Raw genomic sequence first — 13,753 nt, forward strand, 5'->3', positions numbered from 1 at the left:
ACTATATTTGTAAAAAAAGTCAGTAAAAAAGAGAACAATTGTAAAAAGCAAATATTTTGTACAAAAATACAAAGTTTTAAAAGCTCTTAAAAGTATATTCCATATTATTGATAAGAGTTGGACTATATATATATATTTATATAAAATCTATATATTCGTGTATCTGTATAATTTTCCTACATTTGGGATTTTAGCAAATGAAACGTCGCTTTAAATGTTTGTCTATATGAGTGACCAACAGTCTTAATCAGATTGACAGAATGGCTTTTCTCAGAAGGCAAAAGTTGCTTGTGTATCTATGGTTACCGGTTTGGAATAAAACCTATAGCAGAATTAGTCCAACAGTAACTCCAGATGCTGTGGGTTGAAAAGCCTCAAATAATTGCTGGAAGTTGCAGAAGAGTTGTTGCTGAATTCCTGTACGCATTTATAGGAGTTTTCAGTGCTTGCTTTTGTTTTTTTGTTTTTGTTTTCTTAATTTTGGTAGGCAATTTTGCTCTCTCCCAGGATTTCTTCTTCTTTTTTAAGTAAATTTCCATAATATGTAGGTATCTGTAAAGTCACAGCCTATTACACTCCAAATATTTGTCCTAGAGTTTGAGAGAAAAAGGAAAACAAAGATAAAAAATATCCAAACATGTAAAAAGCCTTTGAAGATTAAATGCATTTCCAAGAAGAAAACTTACAGAGATCAAGGTATGTTAAAAACTTAAGTGGATTCATATTCAGATCCTGTAACTCCTGGAGGATTAATATTTGTAAATCATCAAGTTTTGTTAAAATAACAAATGCATGTAGGAGAACGAGGGCAAATTAGTTACACAGCCCTTTACTGTGGACACCCAGAGCTACACACACACAAAGTTTATTCAGCATTTTGTTTTGTTTTGTTTTAGGGGGGCATTTTTTTGTGGATGGGATGTAATCTTGGCTCCAGCGGACACTTCCATCTGCATACATGTTTGCAACTGGAGCTAGGCACCCTTGGCAAAGCAATGTTTAAATAGGTTTTATGGATGAGATGATGTTTTGGGCAGAGCCCCATCATGAACACAAACACCACCAAGGTCTGTGAAGATGGGACTAACTTCTAAGCAGCCATGTGAACCACTTGCCCTCTGCCATTGCAGAAATGCATGTATAACCAGAAAGAGATGTCCTGTGGCAATCACCTGGGTGACTGCTCAGCCGTGGTGCAATGTATTAGAGGAGCCCATGTTGGGCTGGATCTGAGCAGAAGTGCTTCAATACAAAGCAGTACCATAGCATCTGGCCTTATGCCTGAATCTTCTTCCTCCTTGCTGGGGAAAAATGACGTGAATTTGACCTGCTAAGGGTAGGGTGAAATAATTAAACCAAGTGCCTTTGCTTACCTTTGTTCATGTCTTTTTCACAAATGAAATTGTTAACATCTTCACAGTAGAAGTCATTCCAGAGCCCAGCGTAGATTAGCCCGGCGCAGTCTTCCCCTGGCCCGTGCCCATGGCTCCAGTTATCAGGTTGCCCGGTTTTCCAGTTTCTTTCAACCAAAAAGCAAGAGACCTGATTGCACAACACTTTACACATGACAGTTTTTTCACCACAAGAAATTAACAAAAACATCATGAGATCTGCTCTGAACGGGAAATACACATTGAAACAAACAATACATGACTCTTGCTGAAAATGGAAACCAGATGTATTACAGAGGAGGGAATCTATTCAGCCTCGGGCTGCCAAAACTCAGAGACCTAAAATTAGACCGATGAACTTTATTTTAGTTTCTGAATGTACATGCACATACAGTGGGAGTGATCCAGGCGTGTTGCTCATGTCCTGCAAAGCCTGAGTGCTGCGTTCCTTCCAGCAGATGGGACTGAGAAGAGCCATCAGGCTCAGGAGCCCTACCCAGGATGGCAGCACCCTGCCATCACCCACTGCACAGGCTCTCAGCCCTCTGCCTGCACTGTGGCGAGCCCCTCAGGACGCAGAGCAAAGACTTATCTGTTTTATGGACCCATGTTTGGATGGGAAGTGAATTTTTGGACTTGAGGAATGTACAAAGTACATATACATGTATCTTTTGAGATCATTAGCTTTGATGGTGAAGCTTAGCGCAGCATGTAAAAAGCTAGCAGCAAGTGTTTCTTCATCCTGTTTTTGTTTAACAAGTGAGAAATGCTTCCAACCTCAGGGCTTAAAAGCTCAGTTTTCCTGGAGAAACAGGTTGTTGAAGGCAGCTTGTGATTGCTGGCTGATGGGGTCCATACTCAGCTAAAAAACACGCCTGCCTTACATAGGATGCCTGACCAGGCACCTGGGACCAGATGTAATGAAATACTTTGAAAATCAGCAACTGACAGCTCTGAGGTTATAACAGGGCACCTAAAACCACAGTGTAGTGGAAACATATTGAAAGCAGTGGCTGAAGTGGGAATCAATCACAGTGCTGCCATAAAGAGAAAGATGAAAATGGGAAGGGAGCAAAAGGGAAAAATATTACAGCTTATTTGAAATGCATCTGTCTTTTTCCATGTTTCTCATCAAAATGAAGACCAATGAGATCACAGCTAATCATTTCATAACATCTGACTGTACCCTGTTTTTCTGGAGCACAGCATGCTCAGCTCTATAAACTCTTTAGTCCACTCCTCAGTATTAAGAATTTGGGTGGTTGCAATCTGTTCCATTTAGGACAAATTAGGTGTAGCCCTAGGATTCCTGGAGAGCAGCCAATTCAGTTCTCAGCTGGCCAAAGCTTAAACACCCTCATTTCATGCACTTTCCTTATGTTTAATGCTTTCCACTTGGAATTGGGCTTTATCTAAAGGCTGGTCATTTTTTATCAGAACGAGCACTCTATTTATAGCCAGTTGTAATGCAAATAAGGAAAATGCAATCCAAGACAGCAAAACTAACTGTGCTTTCCATCTCAACTCTGTAATAAAAGTCAGGAGCAAACTTTTTGGCAAGAAACACTGTACTATGCAGTTATGTGATTCTTTCATTCAACATTCAGTTTTCTTCCTGGCAAGGAGAGAAAGCCTTGTGCATGGAGAAGGGAGAGAGAAAAAACCAAAACTCTTCAACAGCACCCTCAGTACTGAATTATTTCATTGGCATCTACAACCCTCTGAATTCATTGGATAATTTCTAGATGCTGCTTTTAGAAGTGTCAGAAGTGGTAGCATTTGCAGAAAATAAATAACCATTATTTTTTATTTACGTACGTATAAACTGGTAAGGATCCATCCAGCCATCGCCATTCGTTTTCCCTCTCTGAGTCCGTTAGTCCAATCCAGAAGCTGCCTTTCCCAAAAATCTGCCTTTTTATCCATTGCTGCGGAAGAAAGATCTTAGTCAATAACACACACACACACAACTGGAGCCATTGCGCTACTCCAGTTTCACAGGCATCTTTGTGATTAGAATAGGAAGGGCCAGAAAAATGTTTCTGAACTGGAGATGCGTTTCAGGAGTTGGCCTTGTGATCCCTTGCCCACACTAGAATCCATAGCAGTGTTTGTATGTGAGGTAGAGAGCTAGGCATCAAAATTAGGTTGACATAAAGTTGCAGACAATGTCTTACTGATACAAGTTGAAAAAAATCCAAAGAGTAAGCAGTTGTATCTTAATATCCCCAATTGCTATGTAGCCACCAAATTATGTAGAACAGTAGTAAAAGTGTATCTAGATTTAGATTAAAAAATATTTGGGGGTCACAGGCGGCCTAGGATGCCACTGCAAAAAAATGTATTTTGGATAATATAAAAGGTATAATGGACTCCATCTTTAAAGGTTCAAAACTCCTACAATTCTCACCAGTCTTTCTGTCTGCTCTGTGCCCACCACCTTCAGAGTCAGCACCTGCTCTGTTCACACTGCCTTTCTGCACATGGAGAAGCTACCAAGCAGGCAGAGGGTGGACAAAATGCTAACTGGAGTCAGTCACCATGTCTGCTTCACCATGTGAGATCATGATGGTCTCAGCTTCCCACTTGCTTTCCACATGTTAAATAGCTTCAAACTCTCTCCTTGAAAAACATAAAGAGAAGGTAATTACCTGCTCCTCTTTGTTGTTTATTATAACCAAGCGTGCTGCCTTGTCTTCACAGAATAATTTTGCTTCTTCAAAAATTTCTTTTTCAACTGAAAAGTAGTAGCACTTTTCTGTATAGTTCTTCCAATGAGGAGAACAACCTGTGATGTGAAATTTTTGTGTTAAGCCATTTACTGACAACGGGCCAGCAGTACCTTTCTGCATAGAGCCAATAATAAGTGGAGGAACCCATACCCATCTACAGCATGCTGCCACCTAAAGTACTTACATACAGTTTGGGAATTTACTGATTAGGATATTGAATCTGTGAAATCAAGGCTAAACTATGCGACCAAGGGGATTGTTTATTACTCCTACTAGTGCTGCCTTTTCTTTAGCTGTACACATTAGTGTATTCAGTTTCAGGTCATCAGAAGGCTGACCAACAGGTTACTTAACAGCCTTCACTTAACAGGGCTCTCAGTGGTAAATCTAAGGTAGAGGTTATTTGAACCAGTAACTACGCAGTGAGCGCCTCCACAAGGTATATTTGTATCTCAGTAAAAGATGCGTGTGGTGTGTTGATAGCTTACCATTAGCCTCAGGCACTGATGTAGGTTCGCTTTGTAGTGCCATTGGCATTCCTGAACCTGGCGGCCCCGGTGGGCCAGGTGGGCCCTTTGGACCAGGCAGCCCAGGGACTCCAGGCAGCCCAGGTAGTCCTCGAGGTCCTGGCACCCCTGGCTCTCCCACAATTCCTTGCAGGCCTTGAAATCCCGGTGGACCTTGTGGCCCAGGTGGGCCATCTTTGCCTTGTGGACCTGGTGGCCCTGGGTCTCCACTTGCTCCAGGCAGACCTGTCTTGCCAGGAGAACCTCTCTGACCTTTGGAGCCAGGCGATCCTCTTGAACCTTTCCCTCCTTTTTCTCCTGGTGGTCCAGTTGGCCCAGGTGGACCCTTTTCACCTGCAGGTCCTGGTGGTCCAGGCTCTCCTTTCTCTCCTTTTTGTCCTTTTAGACCAGGGGGGCCAAGAGGACCTTGAGGGCCTCTGTCACCTTTAGGTCCCCTGGGACCAGGAGGGCCTGAAAAATTGTAAGCATGCAAAGTGGGGATACAGACATAAAACAAAACAAAAAGCTCACATGGGGTCCTTGTTTAATATATCTCAGACCAGCAATTATGGATATTCAGCACTATGAAAAACAGCCTGACAGCTACTTCAAGCAATGTTTGTCTGCTTCTCAGGTGCTATATATACCACTGTTCTTGCCTCAGCCTCCAAGAAGGATACGGAAGAAAATAATCTGATGCACTTTATCCTGTGATCTGGACAGTGACACTGCGCCCCCCATCACCAGTCTAGACACTAGCTGATGCATGTGGTCCTGCCTGCTGATGCTCCCATTCCCTCACCGTGCTATGCTCATTTTTTCTCCTATCACCTTATCTCTGCACTTTGATCATAAGACTCTTTCTCCTGCAATGACCCTGTTTGCTGCTCTGTTGAGAATGGGTTGTCAGAAAGAGACAAAGCGATGGATAGTGATCTACAAGCCAACAGTGGGAAAGACCCAAAGTACTAGTTACTAATTGGCCAGCTATAACAGGAGAAAGAACAATACCCTTGATAGGAAATGGCAATATTGTGAAAACAATCAACAAAATAATTTTGGATTCTGATCATGGCTGAGCAAATGCCCATAGTCCCCTTCCCTCCATCAATCTACATTATTTAAAGTCCTCCAGAGATAAATTCCTAAACTGGAGTCATTTAGTCATTGGTTGACATGAGAAAGATTAAGGTTACTGACATATAATTTTGGCTCTAATTCAGCCCTAGTTTATTTGGAGCAATGGCTTTATATTTGCGATTAGAATTTTAGGCCTGACTGGTTCACATCAGGTTGGAAATACGTGTATTCTTTTCATTTGGGATAAAATTTGGCTAGGACAAGCCTCCTAAACTTGATGCTGTTTATTTCTGGAGAAAATGAAATATCCCAGGATTGAAAACTAAGCAAAGTAGGATGTTTTCTGGCAGACTAACAACTGGCTTAAAGTGAAATAGCAACTTGTTTTTCAATAAGGGTGGACCTTTCTGGGAATAGTCCAACGTATATTTTTTAGCCATTTCCTCCTTAGCAGGGATTGGCTTCTTGAGGTTCCACACTTTCACTAGCTTATTTTAGAAACTAAATCAAAAGCAGATTCAGTAATTCAGTCAGTCAGAATAAAATTTTGCTAAGTCAGAACCTTCTTTCATAGCATCTCCATTCTAGTTATGTAAAGAAGGTATAGGAAAATTAGCAAGGAAAATTCCAGCTACTTTCACATTTCCAAAATTTAGGATTAGATAATGGAAAATAAACCCCAGGACTCTGTATCTGCATGCACTAACTTCCACAGAACTAAAGATGTAATGAAAGCAAGAATTTGGCATAGACCATTAGAAGCACCATTAGGGAAGCTGCGTACCTTGTAGGATGGTGAAGTTCTTGATGAGCTGGCCATGTTTGGAATCTACCAGCTTCATTTCTTCCATGATTACTGACAAATTGGCAACTTCAACATCTAACCTTGACCTCATCAAATCCTGTTGCATCTTGAGAGATGCAGAGTCTAAGCGAATATTGGCTAGTGTGCTGTTCATAAAAATCAGCTCATCTGAATGTTTACTTAAAGTGTCTGTACAAGTTGTCCTGACATCATTGAGATTGCTAGTCAGTGTCCGTAGATGGTGAGCAGTGTAGCTGATGTTGCTAATGATATTGACTATATCAGTTTCAAAGACCTGGAACCTCTCTTCTAATTGGTTGAATTTGGCAGAAGTTCTATTTTCATATTCTTTATGTTGTTCCTGGAGATCCTTTAGATTTTGTTCATTGGCTTGGGCAATTGTGGTGATGTTCTCCATTTGCCCACTGAAGGAGCTGAGCTGATTGTTCATGTCTTCAAGTGTATCATTGTTAGCTTTTGCCAATGCTGAGTTGTTGGCAGCCAAAGTCTGTAAATTTTGTACTTTCTCCTTAAGCCAGTCAGTGTCCTTACGGGCTTGAAGGACAACCTGCTGCAGGTTTTGAAAGTCATTTTTGATTCTAAGAATAGCCAAGCTTGTATCTTCCATGGATTTCTGCAAGACACTGATAAGATTTCTTTGCTGTATTTGTGTCAGGTTTAAGTTGTTCAGGTTCATGATGACCACATTATGAGAATGCACTTGGTTTTGCAAGTTTGTTTGGATATTACTTGTGTCTTGCTGAAGGTTGTTGATATAGCCAGTATATGCCTGAAGAGTCTTATTGACACTGATGATCATGAAAGAGTTACTATCTAAGGCACTTCTCATTTGGCTCTGTCTATCATCTAGCACATTTCCAGACTCTTGCAGCTTCTCCAGTGTATCTTTGTTTCTGGTAGTTTTCTCTGCAATGTCATGAAGCTGCTGACGAAGAGCCAGAATGTCAGATCTGAAGCTAGACAGTTCAGTGTTAGTATTCATGGCTTTTTGTCCAGCCTGGTCATCTGTTGTACAGGAAAAATATTGAAAGGCTTTAGGATGAGTTTTTTAAAACACAGTATAAAAAGGCACAGTGTATTTTCAGTTCAGTCAGGGTGACAAAATGTTCTGTCAATAGAACTTCTATGCTATCTTTTCCAGAAAGGAGAAGCCACCAAGCAAAGTTCTGCCACTAGGCAGAGAAAAAATCAGAGAGGAATCAATGAAGACCTAATGTCTTCCTGAGGAGAACAGAATGGTGATTCTATCATCATATATGGGAGAAACTACCATCAGAAAACTGGTTAGTATACGCAGTGAAGTAGTGCTGTGTTTTGAATGTAAACTGAATGGTCAACAGAATTAAAGAAGTGTCAGTAAATGTATGTTCTGAAGTTCCAACTGGATTTTGCTGAAAGCTCAGAAGTAAATTTAGCAGTTCATATTTTCTTCCTCCTTTTCTTGGCAGGTGGAATAACTTCATTGTGATTTTGTACATATAGTTCAATTTTTTAAAATCTCGAGTTTAATTTTAAAAAAGTTCTAATAACTCTGGGTTAGAGACAAAAGCTTTGTCAGCAGACTACTCCAGATATCAACAGATAGGATGTATTTCTGGTTTTCTCTCTAATATATAACTATTGTTTTTAATGACATTTATTTTGCTGTTATTGTTTCCTCATATTCTGAATTTGAGGAAGGCTAAATCTTTAATCTTTGAGGAACATGTCTGCTCTTGCTTACACTACCCTGCAGAATATGTCTGAGAGCTTGTCTGAGTATGATTAAGGCTGCACAGCTCATCAGCCAGGACATAGAAACCAAGGAAATAAGCAGTCAGCACTCACTTTCAGGGAAGATTCCATTTCTTGACTTCATTCACTTCCCCCTCCTACCTGTGGTCCATATATTTTTGTCCTCATCTAAGTGTAGCTATAGTTAATGAATTGGAGTCTGAAGTCCATCATGACTCCACAAGAGAGCAGGATGGTTTTCATAAACTACAGCGAATACAGCTGTATATGGAGCTTTCTTCTGAAGTGTCTGAATGAGTCATGGTGTTGAACATCAAATGGTGGCTTGTGAGACTTCACCCTAACGTGTTTATGGAGCCTTTTATGGATGGACATCTTCCCCAGCACAGTTCCTCTCCCTGACACTTGTCTCACTTCAGGATCTTCTCAGCTCTGACTCTGTGTTTACCTCTTGATTATAGCTCAAATTGTATCGTGTTCCTTATGCAGCTCTGACAACTGCCAGGTCCTGCCTTTCACTGACCACATGCTGTTGTCCTTCAGGTTCTACAGCAGTTCTCTTACCTTTATGCCTCCCACACACATTGCCCCATAACATTTTTACCTTCCTCCATGGCAAGTCCACTTAAATGGGAACTGATGGTCCTGAGCATCTCACTGGCCATCCATCCAGCAGCGTGCAAAAATGTATGGGTGTGAATGAATCAAAGGTGCTCCAGGTTGTGAAAATTTAGTCAAGATAATAACCCAAATATAACCCAAAAGGCTGCGTGTTCTTTAAGGTGTAACATTTACTTCTGTCTGACTATCAGTAAAAGTACACGACACTGAATTACCCCATGTCTTTGAAGTAAATGTAGCATGCAAATACTTCAGAATCCAGATACTTTTTGAGGGGAAAATGTTGTAGAAATTTATGATCAAGCTGCAAGCAAGTAATTTTTCCTAGAAATAGACATCTCAATGTACAGTTATGAAGCTAAGCAAAATTTATTTCAAGCAGCACATGCATGTATGTGTATATTAATGTTTATATAAAAAGGTAATTATATAAACTGATAATAAACAGCCCTGATTCCTTTCCAGACAAGGAAGAAAGGTAGGAACGTACACTTAGTGAGTCTAAACCTTATACCCAGGATCTTCCTGCAAATTGAGAACTATGTTAGCACTTGGGAGACCTGAACTTGTAACAACCTTGTGTCCTGTATTCCCTGAGATGATTAAGAAACATTTTATGGAAGTCATCAGCTTGCTCAGAGTTCTGAACAGCTGATTATTTGTGCACCCCTTAAAATGGCCTTCAGCTTTGAATCTTAATTGCTGAAACACCTTCAAGATGACCGGGTGACAGTTTCCTTTTACGTAGAATCTCTTGTGCTGTGGGCCAGTGCCTGTTATGTTTTACATCTCTTACCTCAGAGAAGTCTCTCTGAGGACAACCTTTAAGTGCCTGTTTATTTTAGTATAAATGATTGCAGAGCGACTTCAGTGGGAACTGTAAATATTGAAGTGTGCTTAAAATGCTCTCCTAAGTAGAGCTGCTCCTAACTATTTTTAGTGCTTTCCCAAGTACTTGAGTAATTGTAATAGAAGTGCTGTATCTTGCCATAGCCAGAGGTTTTTCAGACAAATTTCCTGCCACTGTCTGTCAGAAGAACACCTCAAAGCCATAATATAGAAGGGCTTTGCTTGTGTCTTGATTACCTAATTTCTTCAGATCACTCTCCACCTCTGTGAGCTTTTCTGTGTATCTTCTGTGGGACGTTTCCAGGCCACCTGTCACATTGTCCATTTTTTCTACAACTAGGGGAAAAAGAACAGTATGTTATAGAAAGAAGTGAAATTATGAAAAAAGCCTAGTAAACAGTAAAGCAAACAAAAAACCCGACCACCACTACCAACAAACACAAAAAGAAACCACCTTAAAATTGGCTTCCTTGCCACTACACTCTGCTGCTGCTCTGTGAAATGGAAGGATGGGCTCCTATCTGCTGGTGGGACCTAGCATTCTTCCAGTTCTTCAGTCTGCCAATAGTCCCCAAATATGTCTCTGCTCATGAGCAATCTCTCTTCTGAATGAGGAAATACATCTTCGTGGGCGTCCCTCATGAATCAAATCCTTTTAACAGTATTTCCATGCTCCAAGCACAATGTTGTGTGGCAAAGGCAGACAGATTGCTAAAGGCTCAGGCGTGTGAGAAAAGAATTCCTTTTATTTTCCTATGATCCATTTCTCCTTAAAAAGAACACTACTTTTTTTCCTTTGCCTTTTAATCATTACAAATTATCACCTGAATAGCAAGTTTTGGACTGAGAGAACAGTTTTAAGATTCAATTACTAAATGTTTTGGGGATCAACATTTAAACATGTTGATAATGGCACAGATCACTCAAAACACCCTTGAAAACATTCTGCCTCATTAAGATCAAAAGGATGGTCATTCAGCAAGTGCAGATTCATGGCTGATGTGCTCTTTATTGTGTAACACCTGAGTCATTTTCTTGTTACTGAGACAATCTGATTATCGGATGGACTTGATATGGAAATGGAAAGAGCAGAGAGACAAAGAGCCCAGGGTGGTGTGCAGGGGCAAAAATGTGAAATGCTTGCAAGGTTAGTGGCAGCCTTCAGCCTCCATACCAAACCTCATCTAACAGGCTGTTAGAACAACCCTGTTACAACCAGGAGCAGAAATTTCTTCTCATCATGAGATTATTTATCCCTTTTGCCACACTGGGAGCAGAATGGATCCGAACCAAACCCTGTGAGAAGCTACATCAGTTATTGTGTCAGCTCCCTCTCTCAAACAGAAGAAATAAAGTGCTTCCCATGTCTTGAGATAGTAAAGCCAATTCCGTAAACCTCTGTGGCATTGGGGGTACTGCTAATTTTTTTCTGTCTGTGATGAAATCTGCAGATAGGAAATAGCCTCATAGAAGTTTTTGCTATATACATTTATGGTGGGTTTTTTTACTATTACTGGAAATTTGGGGTTATTTTGCTGCTTGCAACCACAAGAATTCTAGAACTTTAAAGTGTAGTTCATCAAGTGCTCCTTTATTAACTTTTGCCCCTGTTTCTCTGTCTCTGGGTACCACAGTTGCACAGCAGGCTTGCAATGCTTCCCCTAAAGCAGCAGGAGAAAAAGCAGACCAAGATCCTCTCTGGTGCATCTGCACTGAGGTGCATGGAGTTACAACCAGGTATCAAGGCTTTCAGAGAGACCAAACACCCTTTGGTGAATTAGGTGCCTGCTCCTTCCTGTTCTGCCAGCAAGCTGGTAAAACACAAACTCTACTGTGTGTGCCATCACAGAGTCAGTGTGGCTTTCTGTTTTGAGATGATGGCAGGTTGCTTGCTAAGTACCAGACCCAGGCTACAAAAATGGCATTCCTTTTCCAGGGGCACCATTGATCAATACCTTCTGCTTCAGAAAGCATTTGCCCCACAATATGCCATCATTTTTCACTGGTTCTTCTGCCCATTCAAGTTACTTGTCAAAATGCTGTGTGCTATTTTTCCTAAATGAAGCCAGAGTTGGTGCAGTGTTTGTCCTGCCTTCCTGTCTTCCAGGTTGGAACCCAGATCAGCTAAAGTCTTTTGGTTGCTTCTGATGCTCTGCTTATGCATGTATGCACCACATGCAGTGAGTGTGGGGACCATAGTTGGCTTTTCCTTCTGATTAGTTCTAGGCAGCCCCTTGTTCAGACTGTGGTGTTATGCTTCGTTTATGGATAGCCACTGTGAAGGACATGGGTACTTAGAGAGGACCTCTTTAAAGCATCTAGATTTAAAAAGCAGGCCTACTCCAAGTGCTTCTGCGGGACCTGTGCCTTGACTAGCAATGTCACATCACCTCTGGGTCTTGTTAATTCACATTTAGTTTACTAGTCGCCAGTTTTATCCAGTTATGCAATACACTCAGAGTTGGCAAATGGATACACATTATCAATAATGAAAGGAATCTGGAGTTTCTTCCTTTTGCTGTGCACATGAATGTCAGTTTGCACTTCAGATCTGAAGTTTGTAAAAGTGAGAATTTATGCTGTCCTGTAAGAAGAAGTATGATTTCATGGTTGAATAAAGTCTAACACTGGAAACTTGGGTTAAAATATTCCCTTGAAGAATCCAAAGAAAATGAAAAGAGTAGAAATCCTATCAATATGTTGTAGCCTGTACTGGAAGTTAGATGAGATAGGATGGAATCAAAGATACAACAGTGCATAATATTTTCATTGCTGAAAGGGAAAAAAAAACCCAACCCCTAAAAAGACTGAAGCTGGTCTGTAGCTATGAATGTCCTTTGTGTAAAACAGGCAAAAAACCTGTTGAAGCAGGACTTTAATCAGAAGTCTTACTGGTACTATTGACAATTGGGAAGACCATGCCTAGGCTGTCTCTGAAGGATTACTAATGAGAGCTGCTAAAAGGTCTTTCAGTGCCCAGCAGCTTCTCTCTGACAGAAAGTAATAGCTTTTAATTCTAGTGTGTAATGGATACCAGGCAGCAGCCCTGGATCTGGAGGGCTTATCTGGAACACTTAGCTGGAAGGTGCTGGTTTAGAAAGGCTGGAAAGAGAAGGTTCTTTCAAATACACAAGGTATTGCTTTTTGTCTCTTTGAAACTAAATTGGCAATGATTTACCTGGATTAATTTATGTGAAGTGCGGAATTAGCTATATCAGGCAATAATGTCCTTTATTTTAATTCTGTTTCCTCTCAGGGGGCAAACCATGGAATCATACAATCACAGAAATGTTTGGGTTGGAGTGGTCCTTTAAAGACCACCTGGTTCCAACTCCCTGCCAAGGGCAGGGACACCCTCCATTAGACGAGGTTGCCCAAAGCCCCATCCAACATGGCCTTGAACACTGCCAGGGAGGGGACAGTCACAGCTTCTCTGGGCAGCCTGTGCCAGGGCCTCACCACCCTCATTGTAAAGAATTTCTTCCTAATAGCTAAATATACCCTCCTTCATCTTAAAGCCATTGCCTCTTGTTCCATCACTACATGCCCTTGTAAATGGTTTTTTTCCAGATTTCTTATAGAGCTCTTTCAGGTCCTGGAAGGCTGCTATAAGCTGTCCCCAGATTCCTCTCTTCTCCAGGCTGAACAACCCCAACTCTCTAGCCTGTCTGCATAGCAGAGGTGCTCCAGATCTCTGATCATCTCTGTGGCCCTCCTTTAGACTTGTTTCAACAGCTCCATGTTCTTCATATGTTGGGTTCCCCAGAGCTGGACACAGTCCTTTACTCCAGGTGGGGTCTCATGAGAGTGGAGTAAAGGGAATCACGTCCCTGGACCTGCTGGCCACTCTTCTTTTGATGCAGCCCAGGATCTGGTTGGCTTTCCAGGCTGCAAGTGCACATTTCAAGGTCATGTTGAGCTTCTTGTCCATCAACACCCTCAAGTCTTTCTCAGCTAGGCACTCAATCAGTCAGTCCTCTTGTGTGATGTGTAGAGGAGAGAAGCCACAGCCCA

General features: G+C 41.3%; 1 protein-coding gene across 1 annotated transcript in view; it reads right to left on the reverse strand.

The window, feature by feature from the left end:
• Positions 1-167: 167 nt before the first annotated feature.
• COLEC12 (collectin subfamily member 12) overlaps positions 168-13,753 on the reverse strand; it is a gene marked incomplete at its 5' end in the record, with an annotated part of 86,910 nt that continues 73,324 nt past the window's right edge. Inside the window, 7 exons of the mRNA XM_084260616.1 lie at positions 168-590; positions 1,374-1,519; positions 3,210-3,319; positions 4,043-4,179; positions 4,612-5,100; positions 6,494-7,540; positions 9,977-10,075. Of these exons, the coding sequence (XP_084116742.1) occupies positions 571-590; positions 1,374-1,519; positions 3,210-3,319; positions 4,043-4,179; positions 4,612-5,100; positions 6,494-7,540; positions 9,977-10,075 (2,048 nt within the window). The 3' untranslated portion in view covers positions 168-570. The remainder of the gene's footprint in view (positions 591-1,373; positions 1,520-3,209; positions 3,320-4,042; positions 4,180-4,611; positions 5,101-6,493; positions 7,541-9,976; positions 10,076-13,753) is intronic.

The sequence above is a fragment of the Gallinula chloropus genome (assembly GCF_964237585.1).
Source record: "Gallinula chloropus genome assembly, chromosome: 2".
NCBI classification, from domain to species: Eukaryota; Metazoa; Chordata; class Aves; order Gruiformes; family Rallidae; genus Gallinula; species Gallinula chloropus.